The 24,209-nt window shown below is 47.3% G+C and overlaps 1 protein-coding gene across 5 annotated transcripts in view; it reads right to left on the bottom strand.

Annotated features, from left to right (window-relative positions):
* The window catches only part of FRAS1 (Fraser extracellular matrix complex subunit 1), a 328,015-nt gene that overhangs the window by 132,980 nt on the left and 170,826 nt on the right, over window positions 1-24,209 (bottom strand). For 4 of the 5 annotated variants that reach the window (XM_030565123.1, XM_030565122.1, XM_030565121.1 and 1 more), the window contains exons 17-21: window positions 23,629-23,769; window positions 23,106-23,246; window positions 21,924-22,097; window positions 17,131-17,271; window positions 14,011-14,154 (exon numbers count right to left, since the gene is read on the bottom strand). In XM_030565123.1, the coding sequence (XP_030420983.1) occupies window positions 14,011-14,154; window positions 17,131-17,271; window positions 21,924-22,097; window positions 23,106-23,246; window positions 23,629-23,769 (741 nt within the window). The remainder of the gene's footprint in view (window positions 1-14,010; window positions 14,155-17,130; window positions 17,272-21,923; window positions 22,098-23,105; window positions 23,247-23,628; window positions 23,770-24,209) is intronic. The other variant, XM_030565124.1, reaches the window with a different exon arrangement.

Consider the following 24,209-nt stretch of genomic DNA (forward strand, 5'->3'; position numbering starts at 1 on the left):
TGAAGAACTTCAAAAAGATCTCACAAAATTAAGGGTTGGGCAACAAAATGGCAAATGAAATTAAAATAACCCCAACTATACATACAATACGATGGGGGGTAATTTAGCTACAACAAATCAGGAAAAAGATCTTGGAGTCATCGTGGATAGTTCTCTGGAGACGTCCACGCAGTGTGCAGAGGCAGTCAAAAAAGGAAAGAGGATGTTAGGAATCATTTAAAAGGGGATAGCAAAGAAGATGGAGAATATATTATTGCCCTTGTATAAATCAATGGTATGCTCACATCTTGAATACTGCGTACAGATGTGGTCTCCTCACCTCAAAAAAGATATACTGGCACTAGAAAAGGTTCAGAGAAGGGAAACTAAAATGATTACGGGTTTGGAGAGGGTCCCATATGAGGAGAGATTAAAGAGGCTAGGACTCTTCAGCTTGGAAAAGAGGAGACTAAGGGGGGATATGATAGAGGTATATAAAATCATGAGTGATGTGGAGAAAGTGAATAAGGAAAAGTTATTTACTTATTCCCATAATGCAAGAACTAGGGGCCACCAATGAAATTAATGGGAAGAAGGTTTAAAACAAATAAAAGAAAGTTCTTCACACAGCACACAGTCAGCCTGTGGAACTCCTTACCTGAGGAGGTTGTGAAGGTTAGGACTATAACAGCGTTTTAAAAAGAACTGGATAAATTCATGGAGGTTAAGTCCATTAATGGCTATTAGCCAGGATGGGTAAGGAATGGTGTCCCTAGCCTCTGTTTGTCAGAGGGTGGGGGTGGATGGCAGGAGGGATATCATTTGATCATTACCTGTTAGGTTCACTCCTTCCACGGCACCTGGCATTGGCCACTATCGGTAGACAGGATACTGGGCTGGATGGACCTTTGGTCTGACCCAGTACGGCCGTTCTTATGATACATGTAGACTAACACAGAGAGAAAAGTACCTGCTGAATGCAATTAACCAGACTCATCTAAATAATTTTTTGTTCTCATGCTGGAAAAGTTTGACATTTAGAAGGTATAAGCGCCTATAGAGCTGCGTGCTAGCACATTTTTCTCCTCTTTATAGCCTGGTTGTGTTTGTTCCTATGTGTTAAAACAATTCCTTTAATTCGGCTGTTGCTTCCTGAGAAATCAGTCCTATATCCACCCCCAATACTTTGAACATGTGGAGCTCAAGGAACACTTTCCCCCCAGAAAGACAATGGCTTGTGGTGAATTTGAAGGACTGTGGGGAACAAGAGGCAGAGAAAAGGAAGAACAAAGGTACTTTGTATTGTAAAAGGTTATACAGATTTTTCACAGCAGACTCCCTTTGGGCTAAAAAGGAAAAGAAGCAGAGTATTCTCCTTATAGTTCTGAATGGCCCCCCCGCTATCACTCCCACACCAATATTTGTCTTTTTACTTCTGCTTGACCCTTTAACACCACTTCTCCCCAGTCCCTATCTAGGATGTGACTTCAGTCCAGGAGTGATACTGGCTGGCATTTTCAAGAAGTCATGCATTCAACTCTCATTGAAAATCAATGTGAGTTAGGTACGTTACTCTGTGAGGCCTCTTTCAGAATCCCAGACAGAGTCTTCAGAGTATGATGGTGTCACCTTGATGATAGTCCCAGTGTCCTTTCGTTCATTCTCCTCCTCACGTTCACAGAGCTACTTTCACAATAGGCAATGACTTAACTAACCTTGTTTCTCATCAGGCTCTAGGGTTCCTCTTTCTCCACCTGGTCCTGCACCAAAATCTTACGGGGAGGGAGCAGGATAAAACACTATCAAGCCACCACCATGCACATGTCTTTCACTAGAAATGTAAAGAAACCCCCCCCAAACTTGGAAAGTGATCTTCTGCTGACCTACCTAAAATCACAGAGGTGACTGCTTACCTTGTGAAACACACAGAACAGGGACTCATCATGAAGCCAAAACTCAAAGAACTCAGAGCCATCCATGCTCTCTTGACTCTTCCATTAGCTAAGCTAGCAAATGCTTGTGTTGAGTTGTTTAGCTATACCTAGCTTTTAAGGGCTCCTGGGGATATATTTTCCCTATCATATGCTCACCCATATTTTACCCATTAGGATAACACAGAATATGGGGATAAGAATAGGACATTATATTAAATCAATAATCTAATACCATGTAATTCACAGGCATGTCATCATGCAAACTTCCCACAGCAACTTACAATGAATCCAAAGAGAAAAGTCAATACAGTTTAGTCATAAGGTCATCTAAAAACAAAAAAATCTTTTTACCTTACTGTTGAATATGCTGAAGGGGGCATTCGCCCATAAACAAACACACTCAGCTCCTTATAAAGTTAATGGGATCTTGGCAGTCTCATAGAGAAATGCTTATATTGCCACAAAGAGCAGGAGTGTCTCTGAACACACGGAGGAGAGGAATTCCAGAGGAATGGTGCATGAGACAATATAGCCCAGACCAAAGCAGGGAGGTGGTTCTTGCTTTTCTTCCCCTAGATGCTCAGCTGGTATAAACTGGCATCCCAATTTACACCAGCTGAGAACTTGGACCCTTACGTCCACATCCAGCCTGAGGATCCAGTCGGGGGGCTGACCAACTGTATGTGTGGATCTGGAGAATACCTGTGAGAATGCCAAGATGGAAATTTTAAAAGACGGTTACTCACCTTTGTAACTGTTGTTCTTCGAGATGTGTTGCTCATATCCATTCCAATTAGGTGTGTGAGCACCAAGTGCACGTCCGTCGGAAGCTTTTTACCCTAGCAACACTCGGCGGGTCGGCTAGGCGCCCCCTGGTGCGGCGCCGCTATGGCACCAAATATATACCCCTGCCGACCCGTCCGCTCCTCAGTTCCTTCTTGCTGGCTACTCCGACAGTGGGGAAGGAGGGCGGGTTTTGGAATGAATATGAGCAACACATCTCGAAGAACAACAGTTACAAAGGTGAGTAACCGTCTATTCTTCTTCTAGTGCTTGCTCATATCCATTCCAATTAGGTGAATCCCAAGTCTTACCTAGGCAGTGGGGTCGGAGTGAGATACTGCAGCGTGTAGAACTGCAGAGCCGAAGGCTGCGTCCTCTCTGGATTGTTGCACCAGGGCATAACGAGAAGTGAATGTATGTACTGAAGACCACGTAGCTGCTCGACATATCTCCTGGATGGGTATTCGAGCTAGGAAGGCGGCCGATGAGGCCTGAGCCCGGTAGAATGAGTGGTAATATGTCCCGGAGAGACATGAGCTAGATCATAGCAAGTACGGATGCACGCCATTACCCATGACGAAATTCTCTGAGAAGAGACAGGTAGGCCTTTCATCCGATCTGCCACTGCCACAAAAAGTTGGGGCGTTTTGCAGAAGGGTCTCGTTCGGTCAATGTAGAAGGCGAGTGCCCTACGGACGTCGAGGGAATGCAACTGCTGCTCTCTACGAGATGTATGCGGTTTGGGAAAGAAGACTGGGAGGAATATGTCCTGGTTGAGATGGAAGGCCGAGACTACTTTAGGGAGGAATGCTGGATGTGGACGTAACTGCACCTTGTCTTTGTGGAACATCGTGTATGGTGGGTCCACCATCAGAGCCCAAAGCTCAGAGACTCTCCTAGCCGATGTGATGGCCACAAGGAAGGCTGTTTTCCATGACAAATACAGGAGCGAGCAGGTCGCCAATGGCTCGAATGGAGGAGTCGTAAGTCTCATCAGGACCAAGTTGAGGTCCCAGGAAGGGGTGGGGCATTTTACTAGGGGGTATAGATGCTCCAAACCTTTGAGGAATCTCGAGACCATAGGGTGGGAGAAGACGGAGTAAGTACCTTCTCCGGGGTGGAAAGTAGAAATAGCTGCCAAGTGCACTCGCAATAATGAGATAGCAAGGCCTTGCTGTTTAAGATACCAGAGGTAGTCCAATATAGTGGGAATGGGAACCTCTGTGGGTGTTACATTTAGTGTTTGACACCAACAAGAAAATCGCTTCCACTTGGCCAAGTACGTACACCGGGTGGAAGGTTTCCTGCTGCCCAGGAGTACTTCTTGCACTGGGGCAGAGCAACGTAACTCCAACTGGGTTAACCATGCAGGAGCCACGCTGTGAGATGGAGGGATTGCAGGTCCGGGTGGTGAAGCCTGCCGTGGTCCTGTGTTATAAGATCCTGATGCGTGGGCAGAGGGATCGGGTTGGCTATCAGTGGTCCAGCAACATGGTGTACCAGTGCTGTCAGGGCCACGCAGGGGCGATCAGGATCAGGCGAGCCCTGTCCCTGCGGAGCTTTAAGAGAACCCTGTGCACCAGTGGGAAGGGTGGAAAGGCGTACAGCAGCTGGTTCTTCCATGAGATTAGGAAGGCATCCGATATCGAGCCTGGGGTGAGACCTTGGAAGGAGCAGAACTTCTGGCACTTCCTGTTGTCGCGGGAAGCGAAGAGGTCTATGTGAGGAAAGCCCCACTTCTGGAAGATGGAATGCAGAACATCCGGGTGAGGTGACCACTCGTGAGACCGAAAAGATCTGCTGAGATGGTCTGCCAGGGTGTTCCGGACTCCCGGGAGAAACGATGCTACAAGGTCTATCGAGTGGGCTATGCAAAATTCCCACACTTGGATCGCCTCCTGACAAAGGGGGGAGGATTGAGTCCCTCCCTGCTTGTTTATGTAGTGCATGGCTGTTGTGTTGTCAGTAAGCACTGAAACACAACGACCTTGCAGATGTTGTAGGAATGTCTGGCACGTCAGGCGGACTGCTCTCAGCCCCGGACGTTTATGTGCAATGCTAGCTCTTGAGATGACCAGGGGCCTTGCGTGCGACGATGGTCTACATGAGCCCTCCAGCCGAGAGACGACGCGTCCGTCGTTAGGGACACCGAGGGCTGCCTCAGATGGAATGGCAGGCCTGCACAAACCAGGTAGGGTGTTAGCCACTAGTTGAGGGAGTCTAAGATGCTCTGAGAAATGGTGACCACCATGTCTATGGTATCTCTGCCTGGATGGTACAGTGAGGTGAGCCAGGTTTGAAGGGGACGCATGCGCAGTTTTGCGTGCTTAGTTACAAAGGTACATGCGGCCATGTGACCGAGGAGGCTCAGATTGGTGCGAGCCGAGGTCATCGGAAAGGTTTGGAGGATTTTTATAACAGAGACTAGTGCCTGAAACTGGGGCAGAGGCAGGCAGGCTTTTGCGAGTTTGGAGTCTAGAATGGCCCCAATGAATTCTATTCTTTGAGTGGGCACGAGAGTAGACTTCTCTAGACTGATCATCAGGCCCAGTCTCTCGAATAGGCCCGTGATGATGGCTACGTGCCGGGTGACCTGGGCCTCAGAGGTCCCTTGAATAAGCCAGTCGTTTAGGTAAGGAAACACATGTATTCGTCGACGACGGAGGAAGGCGGCCACTACCGCCATGCACTTTGTAAAGACACGAGGGGCCGTAGAGAGGCCAAACGGAAGGACCACAAATTGGAAATGTTGGTGGTGCACCGTAAACCGTAGATACCGTCTGTGCAGGGCGTAAATAGCGATATGGAAATATGTGTCCTTCATGTCGAGAGCAGCGTACCAGTCTCCGGGATCCAAGGAAGGGATAATGGTCCCCAGGGATACCATGCAGAACTTCAACTTCTTTAAAAACATGTTGAGTCCTCGCAGGTCCAGGATGGGTCGAAGACCTCCTTTGGCTTTGGGGATTAGGAAATATCGGGAATAAAATCCCCTGCCTCTTAATTCCTCCGGTACCTCCTCTATAGCTCCGATCGAGAGGAGCGTGTGAACCTCCTGCCAGAGGAATTGCTCGTGAGAGGGGTCCCTGAAGAGGGACGGGGCGAAATAAATTGGAGGTGGTATCCAAATTCCACCATGCGTAGGACCCAACGATCTGAGGTTAACTGGGACCACGCAGGGAGGAAGGAGGAAAGGCGGTTGGAAAACTGAAGGGGATCCTGGGGAAGGACTGCTGCTCTGCTCTCGGGCGCACTTTCAAAAGTTCGCTTTCGGGCCCGTCGCTGGTTTGGCGGGACCGGTATTGTGTCCGCCTTGGGACCCAGATTGTCGTCTGCGGTTCCCGCGATCGCGCCTTCTGCCAAAGTCTTGTCGCGGTCTGGGCAGGAGGTAAGGGCGCTGAGGTTGGCTACAGAAGGACCTCCGTTGGGTTTGTGGGATGTGCATCCCAAGGGAACGCATGATCACCCGTTTTCTGGGAGAAAAGGCCCTGGCCTTCAAACGGCAGGTCCTGGATGGTGTGTTGCAGTTCAGGAGGTAGATCTGACACTTGCAGCCACAAGATCCTCCTCATCGTAATTCCCGAGGCTACGGTTCTGGCCGCCAAATCCGCAGCATCGAGGGAGGCCTGCGGGATGTCCGCGCCACTTTCTTTCCTTCCTCGAGAAGGGCTTGGAATTCCTGGCAGGAGTCTGGTGGGACCAGCTCAGTGAACTTACCCACCGACTGCCAGGTGTTATAACTATATCTACTGAGCAGGGCCTGTTGGTTCGCCACCCTGAGTTGGAGGCCCCCTGCAGAGTAGACTTTACATCCCAACAGGTCCATCCACCTAGCCTCCTGCGATTTTGGGGCAGGGGCTTGCTGGCCTTGGCGCTCTCGCTCATTGACGAATTGAACCACCAGGGAGCATGGAGGAGGGTGGGTACATAGGTATTCGTACCCTTTGGAGGGTACCATATACTTTCTTTCCACCCCTCTGGCCGTAGGAGGGGATAGACGCCGGGGATTGCCAGATTGTGTCTGCTTTAGCTTGGATGGAGCGTATAAATGGCAAAGTTACGCGGGTTGGGGCATCCGCCGACAGTATGTCTATCACCGGGTCTTCAACCTCCGGGACCTCCTCCACCTGGAGATAGATATTTAAGGCGACTCGCCTCAAAAGGTCCTGGTGAGCTCGGAGGTCGATAGGGGGTGGGCCCGAGGAGGATGTACCGGCCACTGCCTCATTGGGTGAAGAGGAAGACGACAGACCCGGTACCAGTGGTTCCTGTATGGACTCTTGGTCCGGAGGTACGTCAGGATCCGGGAGGACCTGAGGGCCCGGTGCCTGAGGAGAGTGATCTGTACCAGCTGGAGGGGAGCGGCTAACAGTGGCCTCTGGTGCGCGATGTTCCGACGGGGCAGAACGTGATGGTACCGTAGGTTCCCCTTGGGCCTGGTGATATGCCCAAGGTGTCCAAAAGGACCACTGATGAGGAGCTTGGTCTGGACCTTGAGCCTCATGGAGAACCCGGCTGTGTGGCTCTGAATCGGGATAGGCGGCACTATCAGCATGCGATGATTCAGACGCGTGCCGCGATGGCCATGGCGGAGTGGAGGCCGTTTGAGGATAAGTCCTGTCTCTAGGGTACCGTATGTTGTGCCGCACCAGAGAGCGGTACCGGGATCCGTACTGGTACCAGGAGCGTGATCGGGACCTGCCACCAGCGCGGTGCCGGGAGGTCGACCAGGATCTTGACACTTTATGATGAGAGCGGCTGTGGTGCCGGGAGCTGGACCAGTGCCTGGAGTATCGGTCCGGTGAGCGGGATCTCAAGTGGTGCCGCAAGTGCGACTGGTACCGAGGAGGAGATCGGTACCGGGACTGCAAGCGGCGCCTGGATCTGGAGCGATGATGAAATCGAGAAGGTTGGCGGGACCTCGATCTTGAGTGCTGTCTGCCTGAGGTGCCGAGGGAAGGCGGTCTTACCATGGCAGGCTTGCCTGTCGATTGAATAACCCGCACCGACGGTGCCAGGGGTTGAGGTAGGGCGGGCTCCATTAATGCAATAAGTTCCCTGGCCGGGAACGAGAAGCTCTACCGAGGCATATGCCGGGGAGCTGTCACGCACCGGACTCAACGGCTCTTGCACGGCCGGAATCAACGGTGCAGAGATTGTTAGTGCCGCGGCAGTTAGTGGTGCCGGGCGGCTCGACTTAGATTGCTGCTCAGACTGCGGTGCAGATAGTGGGGCCACAGGAGCTTTAAGCTTCTTGGCACGCGGGGACAGGGAGCGGTGCCAGGCCGGTTTCTGGCCCGGTGACGGCTGGGGCCGAGCTGTCTTCGCGGTGCCGGCGCTCTCTGGTGCCGATGAGGCACTTCTCCCCGGAGCAGACTGTCTGGCAACCGGTGCCGAAGGTGGAGGAGTGAGGGCTGCCTCCATTAGGAGCTACTTAAGATGAAAGTCCAGCTCCTTTTTCATCCGCGGCTTGAATGATTTGCAGATCCAGCACTTGTCTGCAAGGTGGGATTCCCCCAAGCACTTGAGGTAGGAGTCACGGGGGTCTCCCGTGGGCATCAGCTGGTGGCAGGCCGAGCATGGTTTGAAACCCTGTGAGCCAGGCATGGGCCTGGGCACCGAGAGAGGGAAAGGGTTAATCCCCGACCCTCTGAACTATATACACTAACTACGTTTACAAAAATCTATTAACTAGAACTACAGAGAATAAACTATATACACAATAAGTATTAGAACAAGTGAAAAGCTAGGGAGGTGGAGATCAGATAAGCTGCGCTCCACTGTTCCAACGACCGACACGGGCAGTAAGAAGGAACTGAGGAGCGGACGGGTCGGCAGGGGTATATATTCGGTGCCATAGCGGAGCCAAGCCAGGGAGTGCCCAGCCGACCCACCGAGTGTTGCTAGGGTAAAAATCTTCCAACGGACGTGCATGCAGCGCGCACAAACCTAATTGGAATGGATATGAGCAAGCACTCAAAGAAGAACTAGGAGGTTTGGGGTTATTGTATCAGAGGTGTCATCCCTGTGGAAACTGAGGTGATCAAGATCAGGAGCTCTCTTGAATTCCATCACCAAGTCAGTCATCTTCTCTATCAGTTCTTCTCGGAAGCCTTTGACGGCTGGAGGTTTATGGGTTAGCAAAATGCAGAGGTGAATCTGGTCTCCGAATTCTCAGGCTCTTCCACCACGAGACCTCAGGTTTTCCTGTGATTTTCTCATGGATCTTCAGTTAAGTACTTGAGAATACTCTTGAAGAAATCTGAAGAAACCCTGAGTAGTTTCCCTCCCCCAAGTAAAGAAGGTGGGATTTCACCAGAAGGACAGAAATTTTAGTGAAGGTGAAACTTTCCCAGGTTTCTGAAGCCAAACAAAAACTTTTACTAGTCGTTGGAAAATGCCAAGTAATCTTTGTCAAATTTTGGAAAAATAAACACACCTAAAACTGGATTGGAAACAGTTAAAAATCCAAACATACACCTGAAAATGATTCCTAACTCTTATATGGTGGTTTCTACCCATTGATCTCAAAGCTCCTTATAAAGGAAATCAGGATCATTATCCCCATTTTACAGACAGAGAAACTGACTTGTACATTCCTCAGAAGCTTCTTTGCAGAGGCTTTGGATACCTTGGACCACAGTTTGAACACCCACTTCTGCTTCAAAATATTTGAGCATTTTTTCCTCTTGTGATAACTGAAGTGCATTTTTGGGACAGTGTTAAGCATAACACTATTTTATTAATTATTATTATTATTAACCAATACAATAATACAATTCACTAGAAGTTAATAGTTTCACTTGACAGTTGGCTTTCTCAATCTTTCATAAAATATTTCCCCGCCCATGGATATAAAAAGAATAAGACGAGGCTACAATGCACAGTGACCCTTTAAGTCACTACAAAATTCTGCCTCCAGGGTCAGGGAGGGACTGGAATAACAAGAGATCATGATGGATGGCTAGATAATTGTAAAAACATTGTTTTTGAAGCAAAGCCAAAAACCTTGCAGATATCAATGCAAATTATACATAATGTAAATGTAATGGTTTCTGATGTTCACTTTTATCGGATAGCTGCTCTCGAACTGATCATTAATAACCTGTAAAGGCAAACGTAGAGAGTAACATTTCAATCTGTGTTGAGTGAGGAGACTGACTGAGATGCAACAACAACACAGGGCCATCAGCATGTACAATTTGTTCTAAGAACAAGGAGCAACATCCCCTCCGGCCACATACATCTCCCTCAAAGACTCACCTACAGATGTTTTAAAAAGTCAGTCAATAGCAACGCTCTTTCTATAGCACCCTTCGTCACAGGATCTCAAAGCACTTTACCTACATTTGCGCCCTCCCTGCCACTGACACTGTGAAGCAGGGAAGCATTATCCCCACTATATAGACGCACAGAGAGATTAAGGGCCTCATCTTGCGCCACTGAAGACATTGGCAGAACTACCATTGACTTCTGTGGTGCAGGGTCAGGGCCTAAGTGACTGTCCAGGGTCCCACAGCAAGACTGAGGCAGAGCTGGGAACAGAACTGAGATCTCCTGCCCCTCTTTGCTGCACTGCAACTATTAAGCCTTCCCTCCTATTCCAGGGCTTGAGCCAAAGGCCACTGAAACTCTTTGACCTCCGTGGGTCTGAGGGCCTTTGAAGTGTGGTTCTATTGAGAAGAGATTCTGTAAAAACAGTCCTGTGGGGGCCAGTGCTTCTTGCTTCAGCGATTTCCAGATCAAACTTGGCTTCGTGTAGAAGGAAAATGATGGTCCTTCCAACTGCCCGTGTTTCATATACAGCCTAAGCTCTGAAAACCAAGCAGGGTTCTTTCTGGCTCGTGCACTATTGTTAATAATAAAGCATCTGCAAACCAAAACCAAGCCACGCAGGGCCCACGGATATGAAAATAACAGCATGCTCACCATCCTACAAGACTTGACCAAACTTATAGAGATGACAGGGGGCAATTAAAACATATACACAAGCCAGAGGCAAAGAAAACCATTCCCAAGACTAATCCTTATGTGATAAATGTTACTAATTCTTTCCAGTAAATATTACAGCTAGGAATGACAATGCAACGGGGATCTGCTAGAGAGAACACAATGAAAAGTAATGGAAAAATAAAGTGGAGGAAATAAAGGATTTCTCTGCATAGAGCTACAAAGCATAACATGCTAACGAGCTTTCTAAGGTGCTAATCCTGCATCAGAATCAGCTGGAGTCTGTGGTAGCAGATCCATATGTAGGATTGGGGACCTAAATAAGTAATTAATGCTTCAAACTGGTTTCAAAAGAAAAAGATTTCAGCACCACAAAAGATACATTTTTACATACAATGAAGACCCAGGCCACACGCAAACACAATGGAACAGATTCACCATTGTGTTACACCAGTTCTACAGTGATGTAACTCCAATTAAATCAACACAGCAGTGAGTCAGGCCAGTGAGCTGGAGTAATAGTCTGTTACAATCAAGCACATTTTTTACATCCTCTGAAACTTTACAGAGAAATCATAGAAGTTATAGAAATGTAGGGCTGGAAAGGACCTAGAGAGGTCATCGAGTCCAGTCTGTTGTGCAGAGGAAGGACCAAATAAACATAGACCGTCCTGACCTAGACCTCTTATTTGTCCAACCTGTTCGTAAAAACCTCTTACAATGGGGATTCCACAACCTCCCTTGGAAAGCTTTTCCAGTACTGACGACCCTTACAGTTGGAAAGTTTTTTCTAATATCTAACCTAAATCTCCCTTGCTGCAGATTAAGCCCATTACTTCTTGTCCTACCTTCAGTGAATGAAGAGAACAATTGATCACCATCTTCTTCGTAACATCCCTTATCATATCTGAAGACGTATCGAGTTCTCTCCCTCCCCTCACTCAGTTTTCTTTTCTCAAGACTAAACATGCCCAGTGTTCCTAACCTTTCCTCACAGCTCAGGTTTTCTAAAGCTTTTTTTAATTTTTGTTGCTCTCCCTTGGACTCTCTCCAGTTTGTCCACATCATTCCTAAAGCGTGGTACCCAGGATTGGACACAGTACTCCAGCTAAGGCCTCACCAGTGCCGGGTAGAGTGGAACAATTACCTCCCGTGTCTGACATACGACAGTCTCATTAATAAACCCCAGAACAATATTAGCCTTTTTCACAACTGCATCATATTGTTGACCATATTCAATTTGCAGTCCATTGTAATTTCCAGATGCTTTTCAACAGTACTACCACCTAGCCAGTTATTCCCTGTTCTGTAATTGTGTATTTCATTTCTCCTTCCCAAGCGAAGTACTTTGCAGTTGTCTTTATTGAATTTCATATGGTTGATTTCAGACCAATTTTCCAATTTATCCAGGTCATTTTAAATTCTAATCCTGGCTTCCAAAGTGCTTGCAACTCCTCCCAGCTTGGTGTCATCCACAAATTTTTTCAGCATACTCTCCACGCCATTATCCAATGTAGCTTTTAACTCTTTGAAATGCTGAATTATTTTCATAGGTGTCATTCGCTGTAATCATTCCGCTACAGGCTTTAGCTAAACAAAATCATGACTCATGTCTCCTTCTTTCTATAATTTGATAAGTAACCTAGCTTTGTGCGCAGTCAGAGAACTGCAGAATACATTTTGGATATTTCTCCCCTCTTTAGCTATATTGTTCCTTCCTTTGAATAGACTGACTTATTGTCTATTGCATTTTTTCCTCTTCCTTTCTTCAGATCATTTATCTTTGCTGGAACCTCTCAGTGCTGCCCCGGGTCTCACAAGCTATATCTTTTCTTTGATACACTAAACTAAATAAATACCTAGAAGCATTACAGCTCAGAAGTGACTGGAACTGTTCCCAGAATATGTTTATCCTCGTCTGCATGATGGATTAAATGAGATTTTTCTTTTTTAAACAGGTAAATGCAATTAAGGGCTGAAATGCATGTATATGGTACCCACAGAGTGTAACCCAGCTGTGCCAATATTCCTGTGAGGCCCAATAAGCTGTTTCTCAGAATTGTGGGATGGGTTCTTAATTCATCTTTCTGAAGCTCTATGCAGTGGTAAAGCAGCTTTCCTGGCTGCTGGCCCACCATGCTGTTCCTGATTCCCCGGGGATACCACTCTCTGGTCATTATGACCACCTATGACTGCTTCTTTCTCTGGGGTGGAGCTTGTGACAGTGCCCTTCCTGGTATGGAAACTGAGTTCAGGGCAACAACCTCAGGGGATGAACACAGCATGTCCAGTGTCTTCAGTGGCAGGCTGGTCACTGTGAGGGGCCAAAGACCCAAAGACAGCTGACTGGCAGGACTGGCAGCCCCATTCCAGAGCTCCACCTTGAACAGGAGGTGATCCAATGGTCTGACTGCCTAACTGAGCTATTGATAAAATCGCACAAATTCCAGCTGCTTACAACCCTCTGAAGAGGATCAGCAATCACTGAACACAGCAGAGCTGAGGTCTGGATTATACTCTAGCAGCAGCTGTTAAGTAAGAGCTGATTTGTTATGATACCATTAACTGTGTGAACGCTCTACTGCTTTTCATAATATTGCAAAGTATCACTTTCCAGACATAAACCCAATCCTCCCCAAAATAAGCGGCAACAAGTCGGGAAGGACCAGTCCCCCTGCACCTCCCACTCTCATGATCAGATATGAGAACCCCCTTCCATTCTCCACAGAGATCAAAGTTATCAGAAATCTCTTGTCCCTGTTGTCTCACACCCACTAGCAGCAGGGGCATAGGGACTGGTTTGTGTGTTGTTTTTTTTTAAGACCGTCCATTGGATGACCAGAATTGGCCCATCTCCCCTTTTGGAGCTGCACATGAAGTGACTGCAAATGCTGGGGCTGGGGCTAGAGAAGTCAAGGGAAACAGAAGAGGAACTCAGGTGGGGACTCATCTGACCAAGTTCTCCTCTAATTCCCTGCCTCAGAGTGCCCTGTGGCCGTCTGCGGAAGACTGCATCCCACCAACCTCTTCAGGAAAAAGGACAGAGTCAGCACCCATGGGCTTCCACCACTTGTGCAGCTTCAACTCAGGGTCCCTTATGCTGGTTGGGTGGGGAAGCTGAAAACCTTTGTATTTCTATAATTTGCAATTGGCCTCACACAGCTCGAAGAGAAACAAAACCGCTGTGGTAAGTGGTTGTGCTATATGGTATGTCTAGTGGTTTAGCAGTACTTTTTAGTCATCATTTTATCAGTAACTATCATTTTGACTCCTTTATGTCACAGTTGTCCACTGAAACATCTGGTTACTATTGAAGAATGGCCAGGAATCTGTACAGGCTGTGTCATTTTCTCCTCTCACTTACCAACACAATACCCCACAAGGTTCAGATACTGCTCCTCCCTGCAGCTAGTCCTGCACTTCCCACTCACAAGGCTTGCATGAGGATGGCAGGTGATGCAGTCAGAGTCTGAAGGACCATTGCACTTTTTGCAGGATGGATGGCAGGCTGCGTGAAAAAACAACACTCGCTGTTAAGATAATATATACACACACACACACACACACGCACACACACACACACACACACACTGAATCACAGGACCCAATTCTCCATTCCCCAGCACCGTGTGTCATCATTTACAGCTCTGCAATGGTGTAAATTGCTACCACAGGTGTAAGTGACTAGCAAATCCTGATTTGGAAGGATTTTACTCCCTCTCCTCTTTTGGCTTGACAAGATGCAGGCAGTGGGGAAATTTAAGACGTTTGTGCTTGTCCTTTGCATAAATCAAGATCTAAATCCATATAAAATACAGAGATCATCTCCCAGCCTGTGTGTATATCTACATACATACAAACACATGCACAGTGAGAGACAGGGGAGAGATAAAGGAGACATGGTATAACAGTTTTATTAGTATGAGTTTGGGATGGCCACGTCACTCATGAATGGGGAAGCCAGGCGTGATTTATGAAGGTGTCCCCCAGACTCACGTCAATAAAACCTAACTACCATGCTGCCTACTTAACAATAAAACTACTCCAGAAAGAGATTAAAAGTGTTCTAAAATATTTTATCGAGACAATGTTTTGCATCCTTCTACCTAAAATACAATCAAGAGTCTTATTACCAGGATTCCAACTGTGCAGATCTCTGAGGGAAATAAAAAAAATACTGAGACTAATGATGTGTAAAAATCTCTAAAAATTACCTTGAAAACGCTTTCCTATGAATAAAAACGTGCAACTTCAGAGGTGTAACAACATCTCAGGATCTCCCCAGCCTAGAAATAATTGCTGGATCTCTATGGAAAGCTAGGAATCTCCCATTTCACATAATAAAAAGCTTCTTCTTCTAGCCCTGAAAGGTTATCAGCATCTATTTCTGACTGGGCCTCCGGCCCATTACTATTCAGAGTCTGGTAAAAATGGAATGAAACTTTTTAAACACTGTAAAAATCGGGTAGACACAGATTATATGAACATTACTGCTTGTGCCTATTTAAAACCTGCAGATGTTCTACATTGGCAAGGTGTGAGATGAGGTAATTTTCTTAATACTTATGTTTGCCCCTTACACATTACTACCATCCTAGGATCAGACACATTGCAATGCAACATACAGTTAGCCACGAGCCAGGATCTCCTAGATGGCAGTACAGAACACCAAAATCAATGTAACGTTTGTAATCACTTGCCCAATAAACATCTGTATAGAGTATTTCTTGGCTAAAATCCAATACACAGAAGATGGGCTCTCAGAGGAACTGCAGTTCTCCAGTTTGGAGGCCTCTTACCCAACAGTAACCAGTTCATCAAAGTAATGTAATATCATTTCTGAAAATACACATTTATGGGCAATGGCTGCAATCTGACAAAAGCAGTTGATGACCTTTATACGATGTCTGAGGGATATATCCCATTTCAAACCTTTTCCCCACACCTTCCTGGGGTCAGCAGCTAATAATGAAAGGTTGCACCAAATCCCCAAATTCTAGCTCAATGGGAACATAGGAATTCATTGTGCCATTCAGCCACAGAGTGACTGATTCTGGTAGTCTGATTATATTAGATTAAATGACTTGGATGAAAACTGCGAACTGATTGGCTGAAGAGGCTTATAACTCATAATTAACTGCAGCTGATGAGCACATCAGAAATACAGTGCCCTTCCCTAGGCAGGTAAGTACCCCCACATAGAACATGTGTTTTCTCATGCAATTGCACAATTTCCTCCTCATATACCCAGTGCTATAGTAAACTACGGATTAAAAATAATAATCTAATTCACACGGATGATATGTTTTTCTAGCCTTTTGGACCACTGAGCATAAACCATTCAAAAGTTCTTAAAAAAAAATCTAGCTGCATATTGTCATGCTCACTTTCCATTATTAAAACAGAATGGTAATTCTTTGCTGTCTGTGGATGCACAAACTAGACACTGTTCTTGATCCACACACACCAGCTCCCATGGAAATTAAATGGGAGCTTTGCTGAAGACTTAGGTTAGCATACTTCATATGTCCCTAAGATCACAAACAAATAAATGTCATAAAACAAGAGATCTGCTTCCTCATCCCAAATACAAAATTATTTGTTTTGAAAGGCAGAAAATGATTTCCAGCTACGTAATGCCTAGACTCAAAGCATTCGACGGTTTTCTTAAAGACGTTCTGGAGCATTCTTTGTAACTAGAAAATACATTACTCTGAATCGTGATGGCTGGAAAGAAAGATAACCCAGTTAAGTCCATTGCTTCCCTTCCCAACACAGTCCAATTTTTTCATCTCCTTATTTAAGTCTATTGGAGGTAACATCTGCACGACCGCCTGAGTCCCATTCTGCTCTCAGACTCACATATACAACTCCCACTGAAGTCATTAAGCCAAACACAGCTCTGGCACAAATCCACTTACGTTAGTGGAGTTGCACCCAGTGATACCAGCACCAAATTTGGCCCTAAGGGAGTTGTACGCATATATATGAAAGCATCCCTGGACAGCCTAGCTTTGCTCCTTCACTCTACTGTTTCTGTTATGCATTTAAACTGTAAGCTCTTCAGAGCAGGGACCAAGGCCACAATCTTGCAATGCTCTATCCACTGGACAATACTGCCTTAGTAAAACCAACCCTTCTGAATGCAGAATCCTGCTTAAGCACTACATAGTATGTTAAAGAACTCTTCTCCCAGGGTATGTTGGCTGAGAACACCACCACAGCCTATTGCAATAAAATGTGGTATATTTTCACTCCAATTCAGTAGAGCAGAGAGGATTATAATTTTTTATTTAACATGTATGTCTCTCTTTCTCTCTCTCTCTCTGTTTCTGGTAAAATAATCCAGTTGTGGAAGCTGGAGCATATGTTTCTCTCTTGAAATTACTGAATAACTTGACAGCGTGTCTAATTGCATCGAAATGTTCAATGCTGCAGTAAGATGCAGCAATATATACTGTACGTCTTCCTGCAATGCACTCACGGTGGCAAAGAGCATTCTGGCTGTACAATCCTTCCGGGCACTCTGGTAAGCACTTGCCATCAAGTAGGACATGGGGGGAGGAGCAGGCCGTGCAGTTGTGGGGAGATCTCCCTGTGCAGGCTGAGCATAAGGAGTGGCACTCTACAGGAAAAGAAAAGAAAAGAAAAAAAAGAGGAAGACAAATTGGTTTCCAGCCTGTGTTTGCTGCTGCTGTCCTGAACTGAGATGATTTCATTCACCCGCTAGCTTACCTTTTCCCCTAAGGCAATAAGACATATACTCGACAGCTCGTAATATAGGTAAAAGTACAAACACTGTCTTCCGAGATTATTTATATAAAGATCAACCACAAGTAACTGCATTAAATCCGCCTCTCTCGCCAAGATCAGGCTTGTGTTCTAAGAAGGGAAGATTTGGGTGGTTGCTGATGTCTTAGGCCATGTCTACGCTTACACTGCTGTAATGCTACAGCTGTGCCAGTCAGAGCGCTCACAGAGCCACATTACGCCAGTGACAGAGAGCTCTCCCGTGGGCATAATCAAACCAGCTCAACGAGCGGCAGGAGAGCATCTCCCGCCGACACAGCGCTCTGCACGCAAGCGATTATGCCGGCAAAACTGACGTTGCTCCTGGGTGTGCTCAGTGGTTGCTCAGGGCAGCTGCGGCTCTGGCTGGTGCCATGGAGGAGTAAACAGCAGCAGCAGCAGCGTTCCTGCCTCTCCTGCTGGTGCCTGGGGTTGAAGCTGCTCCTCAGCTCCCAGCCCCCTTTGCTTATGCAGAGGAAGCCAGTAAGAGCCGCCCGGGTGGGGAGACCCGGCTCCCTGGCAGATCCCTCTGGGAACAGGGACTGCAGGGGAGCCCTCCCAGCACACAGCCAGGACCGGTGCTAGGGATTTGAGCACCCTAGGCGGATGGCAATTTTGCCGCCCCGTGCGCTGGTCCCGCGGCTCCGCTGGAGCTGCCGCAGTGGTGCCTGTGGATGGTCCGGTGCTCCATGGCTCCGGTGGAGCTGCCGCAGTCGTGCCTGCAGGCGGTCCACCGGAGCCGCGCGAGCAGCCGACCGTCCGCAGGCACCACTGCGGCAGCTCCACCGGAGCCGTCTGCCGCCCCCTCCGGCAAAACGGCGCCCACCATTTATTCTGGTGCCCTAGGCGATTGCCTAGGCTACCTAAATGGTAGCACCGGCCCTGCACACAGAACTTAGTACCCCTCTCCCTGCATGCTGAGCTACCCTCCCCACCGCACACAGCCCTTAATATCCCTCTCCCTATACCTTGAGCTATCTCCTGTCCGTGCACAGCCCCTAGCTATCCCCTGCCTGCACTCTGAGCTACCCTCCTGCACGTACACAGCCCCTAGCTACCCCCTTCCTGCACCCTGAGCTAGCCCCCTGCCCACACACAGCCCCTAGCTACCCCCTGCCTGCACCCTGAGCTACCCCCTGCCCGTATACAGCCTCCAGCTACCCCCTGCCTGCACCCTGAGCTAGCCCCCTGCCCACACACAGCCCCTAGCTACCCCCTGCCTGCACCCTGAGCTACTCCCCTGCCCGTATACAGCCTCTAGCTACCCCCTGACTGCACTGAGCTACCCCTTGCCCACACTCAGCCCCTAGCTACCCCCTTCCTGCACCCTGAGCTACCCCCCTGCCCACACACAGCCCCTAGCTACCCCCTCCCTGCACACTATGCTACCCCCCTGCCCACACACAGCCCTTAACTGCCCCCTCCTTGCATGCTGAGCTACCCCCTCTCCCTGCACCCTGAGTGTTTTCAAACTTTTTGAGCTAAGCCCCCCACCTTTGAGTTATAATTTTTGGTTGCGCCCCCCCCCGCTACCCCACCCCAGACAGGCTGGGTCACCTGGTGAGGTGAGTCGGAGATGGAGGTGGTGCTCCCTCCCTGGACTCAGCCATGCGGAGGTGGCTGAAGCTCTGCTGGCCCCTGGCCCCCCAGACAGAAAGCAAACCTCGCCTATGCCCAAGGTCCCTGCCGCAAGACCCCTCTACCCCTCTAGGCCTTGGGGTTGGTAAGCATGTCGAGAGAGGCCTCAGAGGGAAAAAGGCTGAGAACCCTGCTGCAGAACACAAAGTCTGGGGCAGGCAGGGACTGTTTCTAAGAGCTTACAGTCTAAACAGATGAGACAGTCAAAGGATGGGAGGAAACAGGCACCAGGAGGTGAAGGAACTTGCCCAAGATCACACAGTGGGTCGGTAGCAGAGCTAGAAGCAGCACCCAGGGATCTGACTGCTAATGCGGTGCCCTTTTCCACTGGAGCACACAGCCTCTAGGGTAGCTAATTCCACTGAAATTAAGAGAGTTATACCAGGGATCAATTTGACCCAATGTTGTCAGGGAAACTTCAAGAGTTTCAGATTATGTATAAGAATATTTCCGTGGATACCTGAGAAATCCAAACCTGTACGGAGAAAACTTTCAAGCCCAACCTCTCAAACAGTAAATGCAAATTTTGCCTATTTACAGGCATTTGTACATGTCAGTTGCAGAGTTTGCATTGCTAGAAGGATGAATAAGTAACATCCATCGAGTCACTTTTATAGCCAAGTCCAAATGGAGCCGGGGCTCCTGGCTTCATGGCAGCGAGTATGGGAGCCCTGTAAAGCCAGCGCTTTCCCCACGCTGTGGACCCTGGAAGCCTTTGTCATGGCAAGTTCATTGAACCCAAGATGCTTTGGCGTAACGTGCCAGGTTCTCAAATCGTCATCTTCCAATGAAATAGTTTCTTAGAAATATTCCAACCTGCTCTGCGGCAGGCCCTTAACTGACGTATTGCCATAGCTCTATTGACTTACATGGTGCTATGACATTTGCACCTGCTGAAGTGCCACCTCTAGAAATTTAAGAATCAAGAAAAACAACAAGTTTTTGTTATCCGTCCTCACGCACAGAACTGCAATTGCACTGAAAACAATGACTGGAATTTTACTTGAAGAAAAATGTCAAGAGTGACTGAATTATGTCTTTGAGACTGGCACAGAAAACACTTAGGACAATCAAGAGATGTTCTCTTCTCTTTCTGGCCTCTCAATCCCTTAAATCTATATACATGCAAATTCCTTTTGTTTGGCGCCTGTCCAGCGCAGTGCGAGATGGATACAAACCTGACACTGACGCCTTTGAGAGGCGAACCAGAGCACTGTACCTGTTACAGCCTGTATTGCTGATTGTTTTGCAGAATGATCTTGTGTTAACAATGCATTTTTCTCTGTTAAGCACCTCTACGGCAAGAAATGACCCTCCAGCAAATTTCTGTGAAACTAATATACTAGATGAGTTTTATATTACAGTCATTGCCAGCAAACACAAAGTGTGTGTGGGGGAAGCACTCAGATTAGCAGAATATGTGGCACAGCTGGAGGGTATCTAGCCTATGAGAATGCTCATTCTGTGTAGGGGCTCCTGGCACTCTTTCTGCAGAGCTGTCACTTGTAAAAGTACCATTTCATTTCAGACTTTGGTTGGAGATGTCATGCCTGCGCTAATTCTGATTGAGTCAGCGCTCTAAAACTAACATGCATGGGCAGTGGGACCGGCTAGCTGTCCTGAGTGTGTCCCTGAGGTTTCCGAGGGGATCGTACTTGAGTGGCTAGCCCGTCCCACCACTACGCTACTACTGTTAGCACACTAGCCAGTGCAATATGCCTGCCTGGAAATCCCACCCCCCAGCTCCAGTGTACACACACCCTAAGTCTGAGGCTGGGCTGAGCTGGCTCCAGGCATCCACAGTAAACTCTTCCCCTGCCCTGCCTGCACTACGTGTAGGGTGACCAGATGCCCGATTTTATAGGAACAGTCCTGATATGTGGGGCCTTTTTTTATACAGGCTCCTATTACCCCCTCACCCTCTGTCCCGATTTTTCACATTTACTATCTGGTCACCCTAACGACGTGAAAAGTTGTTGTAACAAACTGTGCCATGCACCTACATGCAAAGCTGTCTCAAGCTTTATACAGCCATTGGTTCTACTAGCTGGTTGCTACATCCAGATCAGCGCTCTCAGTTTGAGCTTGGCTGACCCAGTGCAATCTACAATGATTTCCCTCTCAGCATTGCTGGAAAGCCACAAGCATTCAACCTGTAACGGTTCAGCCTGTCCTGCTAACTCCATCCCACAATGCAAGGCCTTCTGTTTAGAATTTACCTAAAAGTCTCTGTTCCCAGTCATAGTGCTGGGCACTATGGGATAGGACCTTCAGGATACCCAGAATGCCTTAAGATATCCATGCTGAAAGGGGTGCTGGATGCAGACTTGCTAAAACCGTTTTTTAAAAAAGCAGCACTCCTGTTAAACTGCTTCCAGGACAAGCAAGACAATTAAACGTTTTTTGCAACCCCTGCAACAATTTCTGCACTTGGGGCTTGCTCCTGCTCCAGTTGAAGTCACTGGTGAAACCCCTACCATTGAGTGCAATGGAGCGGGAACACCAATGCAGACCTACCCTAGGAGCCATAAAAACATAACTGGACCTACTAGAATCTTACACATTTTTAAATATTTTCTCTCAAAAACACCGACATTCAGGACAAACATCAGCTGAGCACATTTAGGTTGTGAAACGCTACATGTTTCAGGCCAATAACTTATTGGTGCCACAAGCCAGAAAGTAGCTTGTAACATGTCACAAGCACATCCAGTATCTCTCTCTCTCTCTCTCTCTCTCACACACACACACACACACAGAGCCATTCCCAATATTGTATTTAAAACCTAATGAATACCGGCATGTACATTGAAGGCACTTAAGAATCATTTGGCCGGCTCTTTTCCTCACCTCTGCACACTCTGGTGTTCTCGGGATAAAATCGGGCTTTGCACTGAGAAATGCAAATGCCATACGGTGCTCCCTCGAGGAGCTGTCCAGGCTGCAATACCTCCTCTGGCTTCCTGCACTGGGTGCAATGAGAGTTCTCCGGCCCCACACAGGCACGGCAAGATGGATGGCAACCTGTACAAGAGCAATGGAATATGAAGTCACGGATCAAGGGACAGCATCCTTAAACTGACAGAAGCCAGATAACCTGAAGGCAAACAATAGAATCCTGTCATAAAAATGAGAGCTGGTGGAGAAATAGATCAATCATCTTCTTCAGCCACCTTGGAGAGTTGCTTGCTCCTTACAGTACATTCTTCAAGCATTGGGTGGGTTTCTCTCAAGCACCAGCCAAATTCGACTCCCATTGAAGTGAATGGGAGTTTTATCACCCATTTTTGGAGAAGCAGAATTAGGCCAATGCATCTGAAAATCCCACCAGATAATTTTATAGGAGTTAATTAATGGGGTGTGCGCAGCCTCCTTTGGGAGACTATTCCACTATCCAATGGAATGCTTTGTTTTATATAATGAAATGGTGATAACAGATCTGATATCTTTTCCCAATTAAAAAAAAATCCCCCCCCTCCCCCAAAAATCCTAAAGGGGAGAACACTGCAGCTTAGTGTTTTAGGCAACTCAATTTTCCTTTTACCTGTACAGCTGCATAAACCAACACTGTGTTGTCGGGGAAGCTGGGGAGAGATGGGCAAAATGGTGCTTTTGAAAGGTTTATGAGACGTGTAAACCGTGTCCCCTGAATGTTCATACTTTCCGTTCGGCCCAGGGGAGATTACCTTATATCTTAGCAAATCCACTGAACTTTAATGTGAAATTGTATGCACATGTAACTGTCATCAGAAAAACATAGGAAACATTGTCATGTTGTCCTGTTATGACAACATGGGGGGAAGGGGAATCTCCAGAGGGAGCAAACTCTGGAAAAAATAATAATGTGTATGTGTTTGTTGTATGGGGGAAATGAAGCAAAAAGGTGGAATTTCACACACCTCACCTTTTCTCAGTAGACAGTAACGGGGCAGAATCTCTATCTAAATCTAAATCGGCACAGCTCCACTGAAACTAATGGAATTTCACTGATTTACACTTCACTGAGGATCTGGTTCAAAATACGTAGTTTACCTTTGCAGACATTGTGATCGTGATAAAAGCCCTCTCCGCAGGCAGGCAGACACTGGCCTTGGTGCAATCCCAGAGAAAGGGAACAGGAAGTGCAATGAGTGGCAAATGGTCCAGTACAACTGGCACAAGAATCGTGACACGCTGGTGGAGAAACAGAGAGCATATACCTGGAATAGCATATTTAATCTGCTTGTGGCCATGCTGCCAGCTACCGTACCATGCTGCCAACCAAGTCATCTCTCACTCCACACATATCCACAGCATTCTGTCACGTGTTAAAGTAATGACAGTGAGGATAATAATAAATAACTCCCTCTTACACAGTGTTTTTCACTCGTAGATCTCAAAATGCTTTGCAAAGGAGATAATTTAAAATAATCCACCCGGAGTTAACTGAGCAACTTAAAAACTCAAATCCCCTCTATCCTCAAACAATTCTATACCCTCGCAAAAGAAGATAAGCTTCGGAATGTGCCTTGAAGGTCATCAGAAAGGTCACGCAACATGTGCCAATGCCTCTTACCTCTGCATCGCTGAGTGCTGTCTGTGTAATACCCACCAGGGCATTCTGAAATGCAATTCCCACTGTGTAACACCTTATCTGAAGCACACGTTAAACATCTGGGTTGGTCTGAATAACATGTTTCACAGGACTGGTCACAAGCTGTCAAAGAGGACAGACCATTAATGAACTGCACTGTTATGAAAGGAACAGCGGTGTTCCCAATCTGGTTGCATGTATACAATACAGCAAAATATAGCCATGCCCGGCTCCTTGCTTGTTACAGACACTTTCAAATGTTACAGTATATTAAATCCTTCCTCTTGCCTTTCACTGCATGCCTAGTAGCATATATGAAAGAAGACAGATCTCTAATTGCCCTAAAGAACTAGTGGAATTCAGAGTGACACCATAGTAGAAACAGCAGCAGCTGCTCTGCACTAGTGTGCTCACTACTGCTATCACTAGTGGATGCACTCATATTACAACAACAGTGGAAAACTGTCAGTAAAGAATCAGCGAGACATGGCCTCTGGAGACGCTGAAATTCCTAAAGGTCTCCTCTTCTCAGGAACTGTAGATTTGAAAAAAACAGGCCTATG

The sequence above is a fragment of the Gopherus evgoodei genome, chromosome 5, assembly GCF_007399415.2.
Source record: "Gopherus evgoodei ecotype Sinaloan lineage chromosome 5, rGopEvg1_v1.p, whole genome shotgun sequence".
Taxonomy (NCBI): domain Eukaryota; kingdom Metazoa; phylum Chordata; order Testudines; family Testudinidae; genus Gopherus; species Gopherus evgoodei.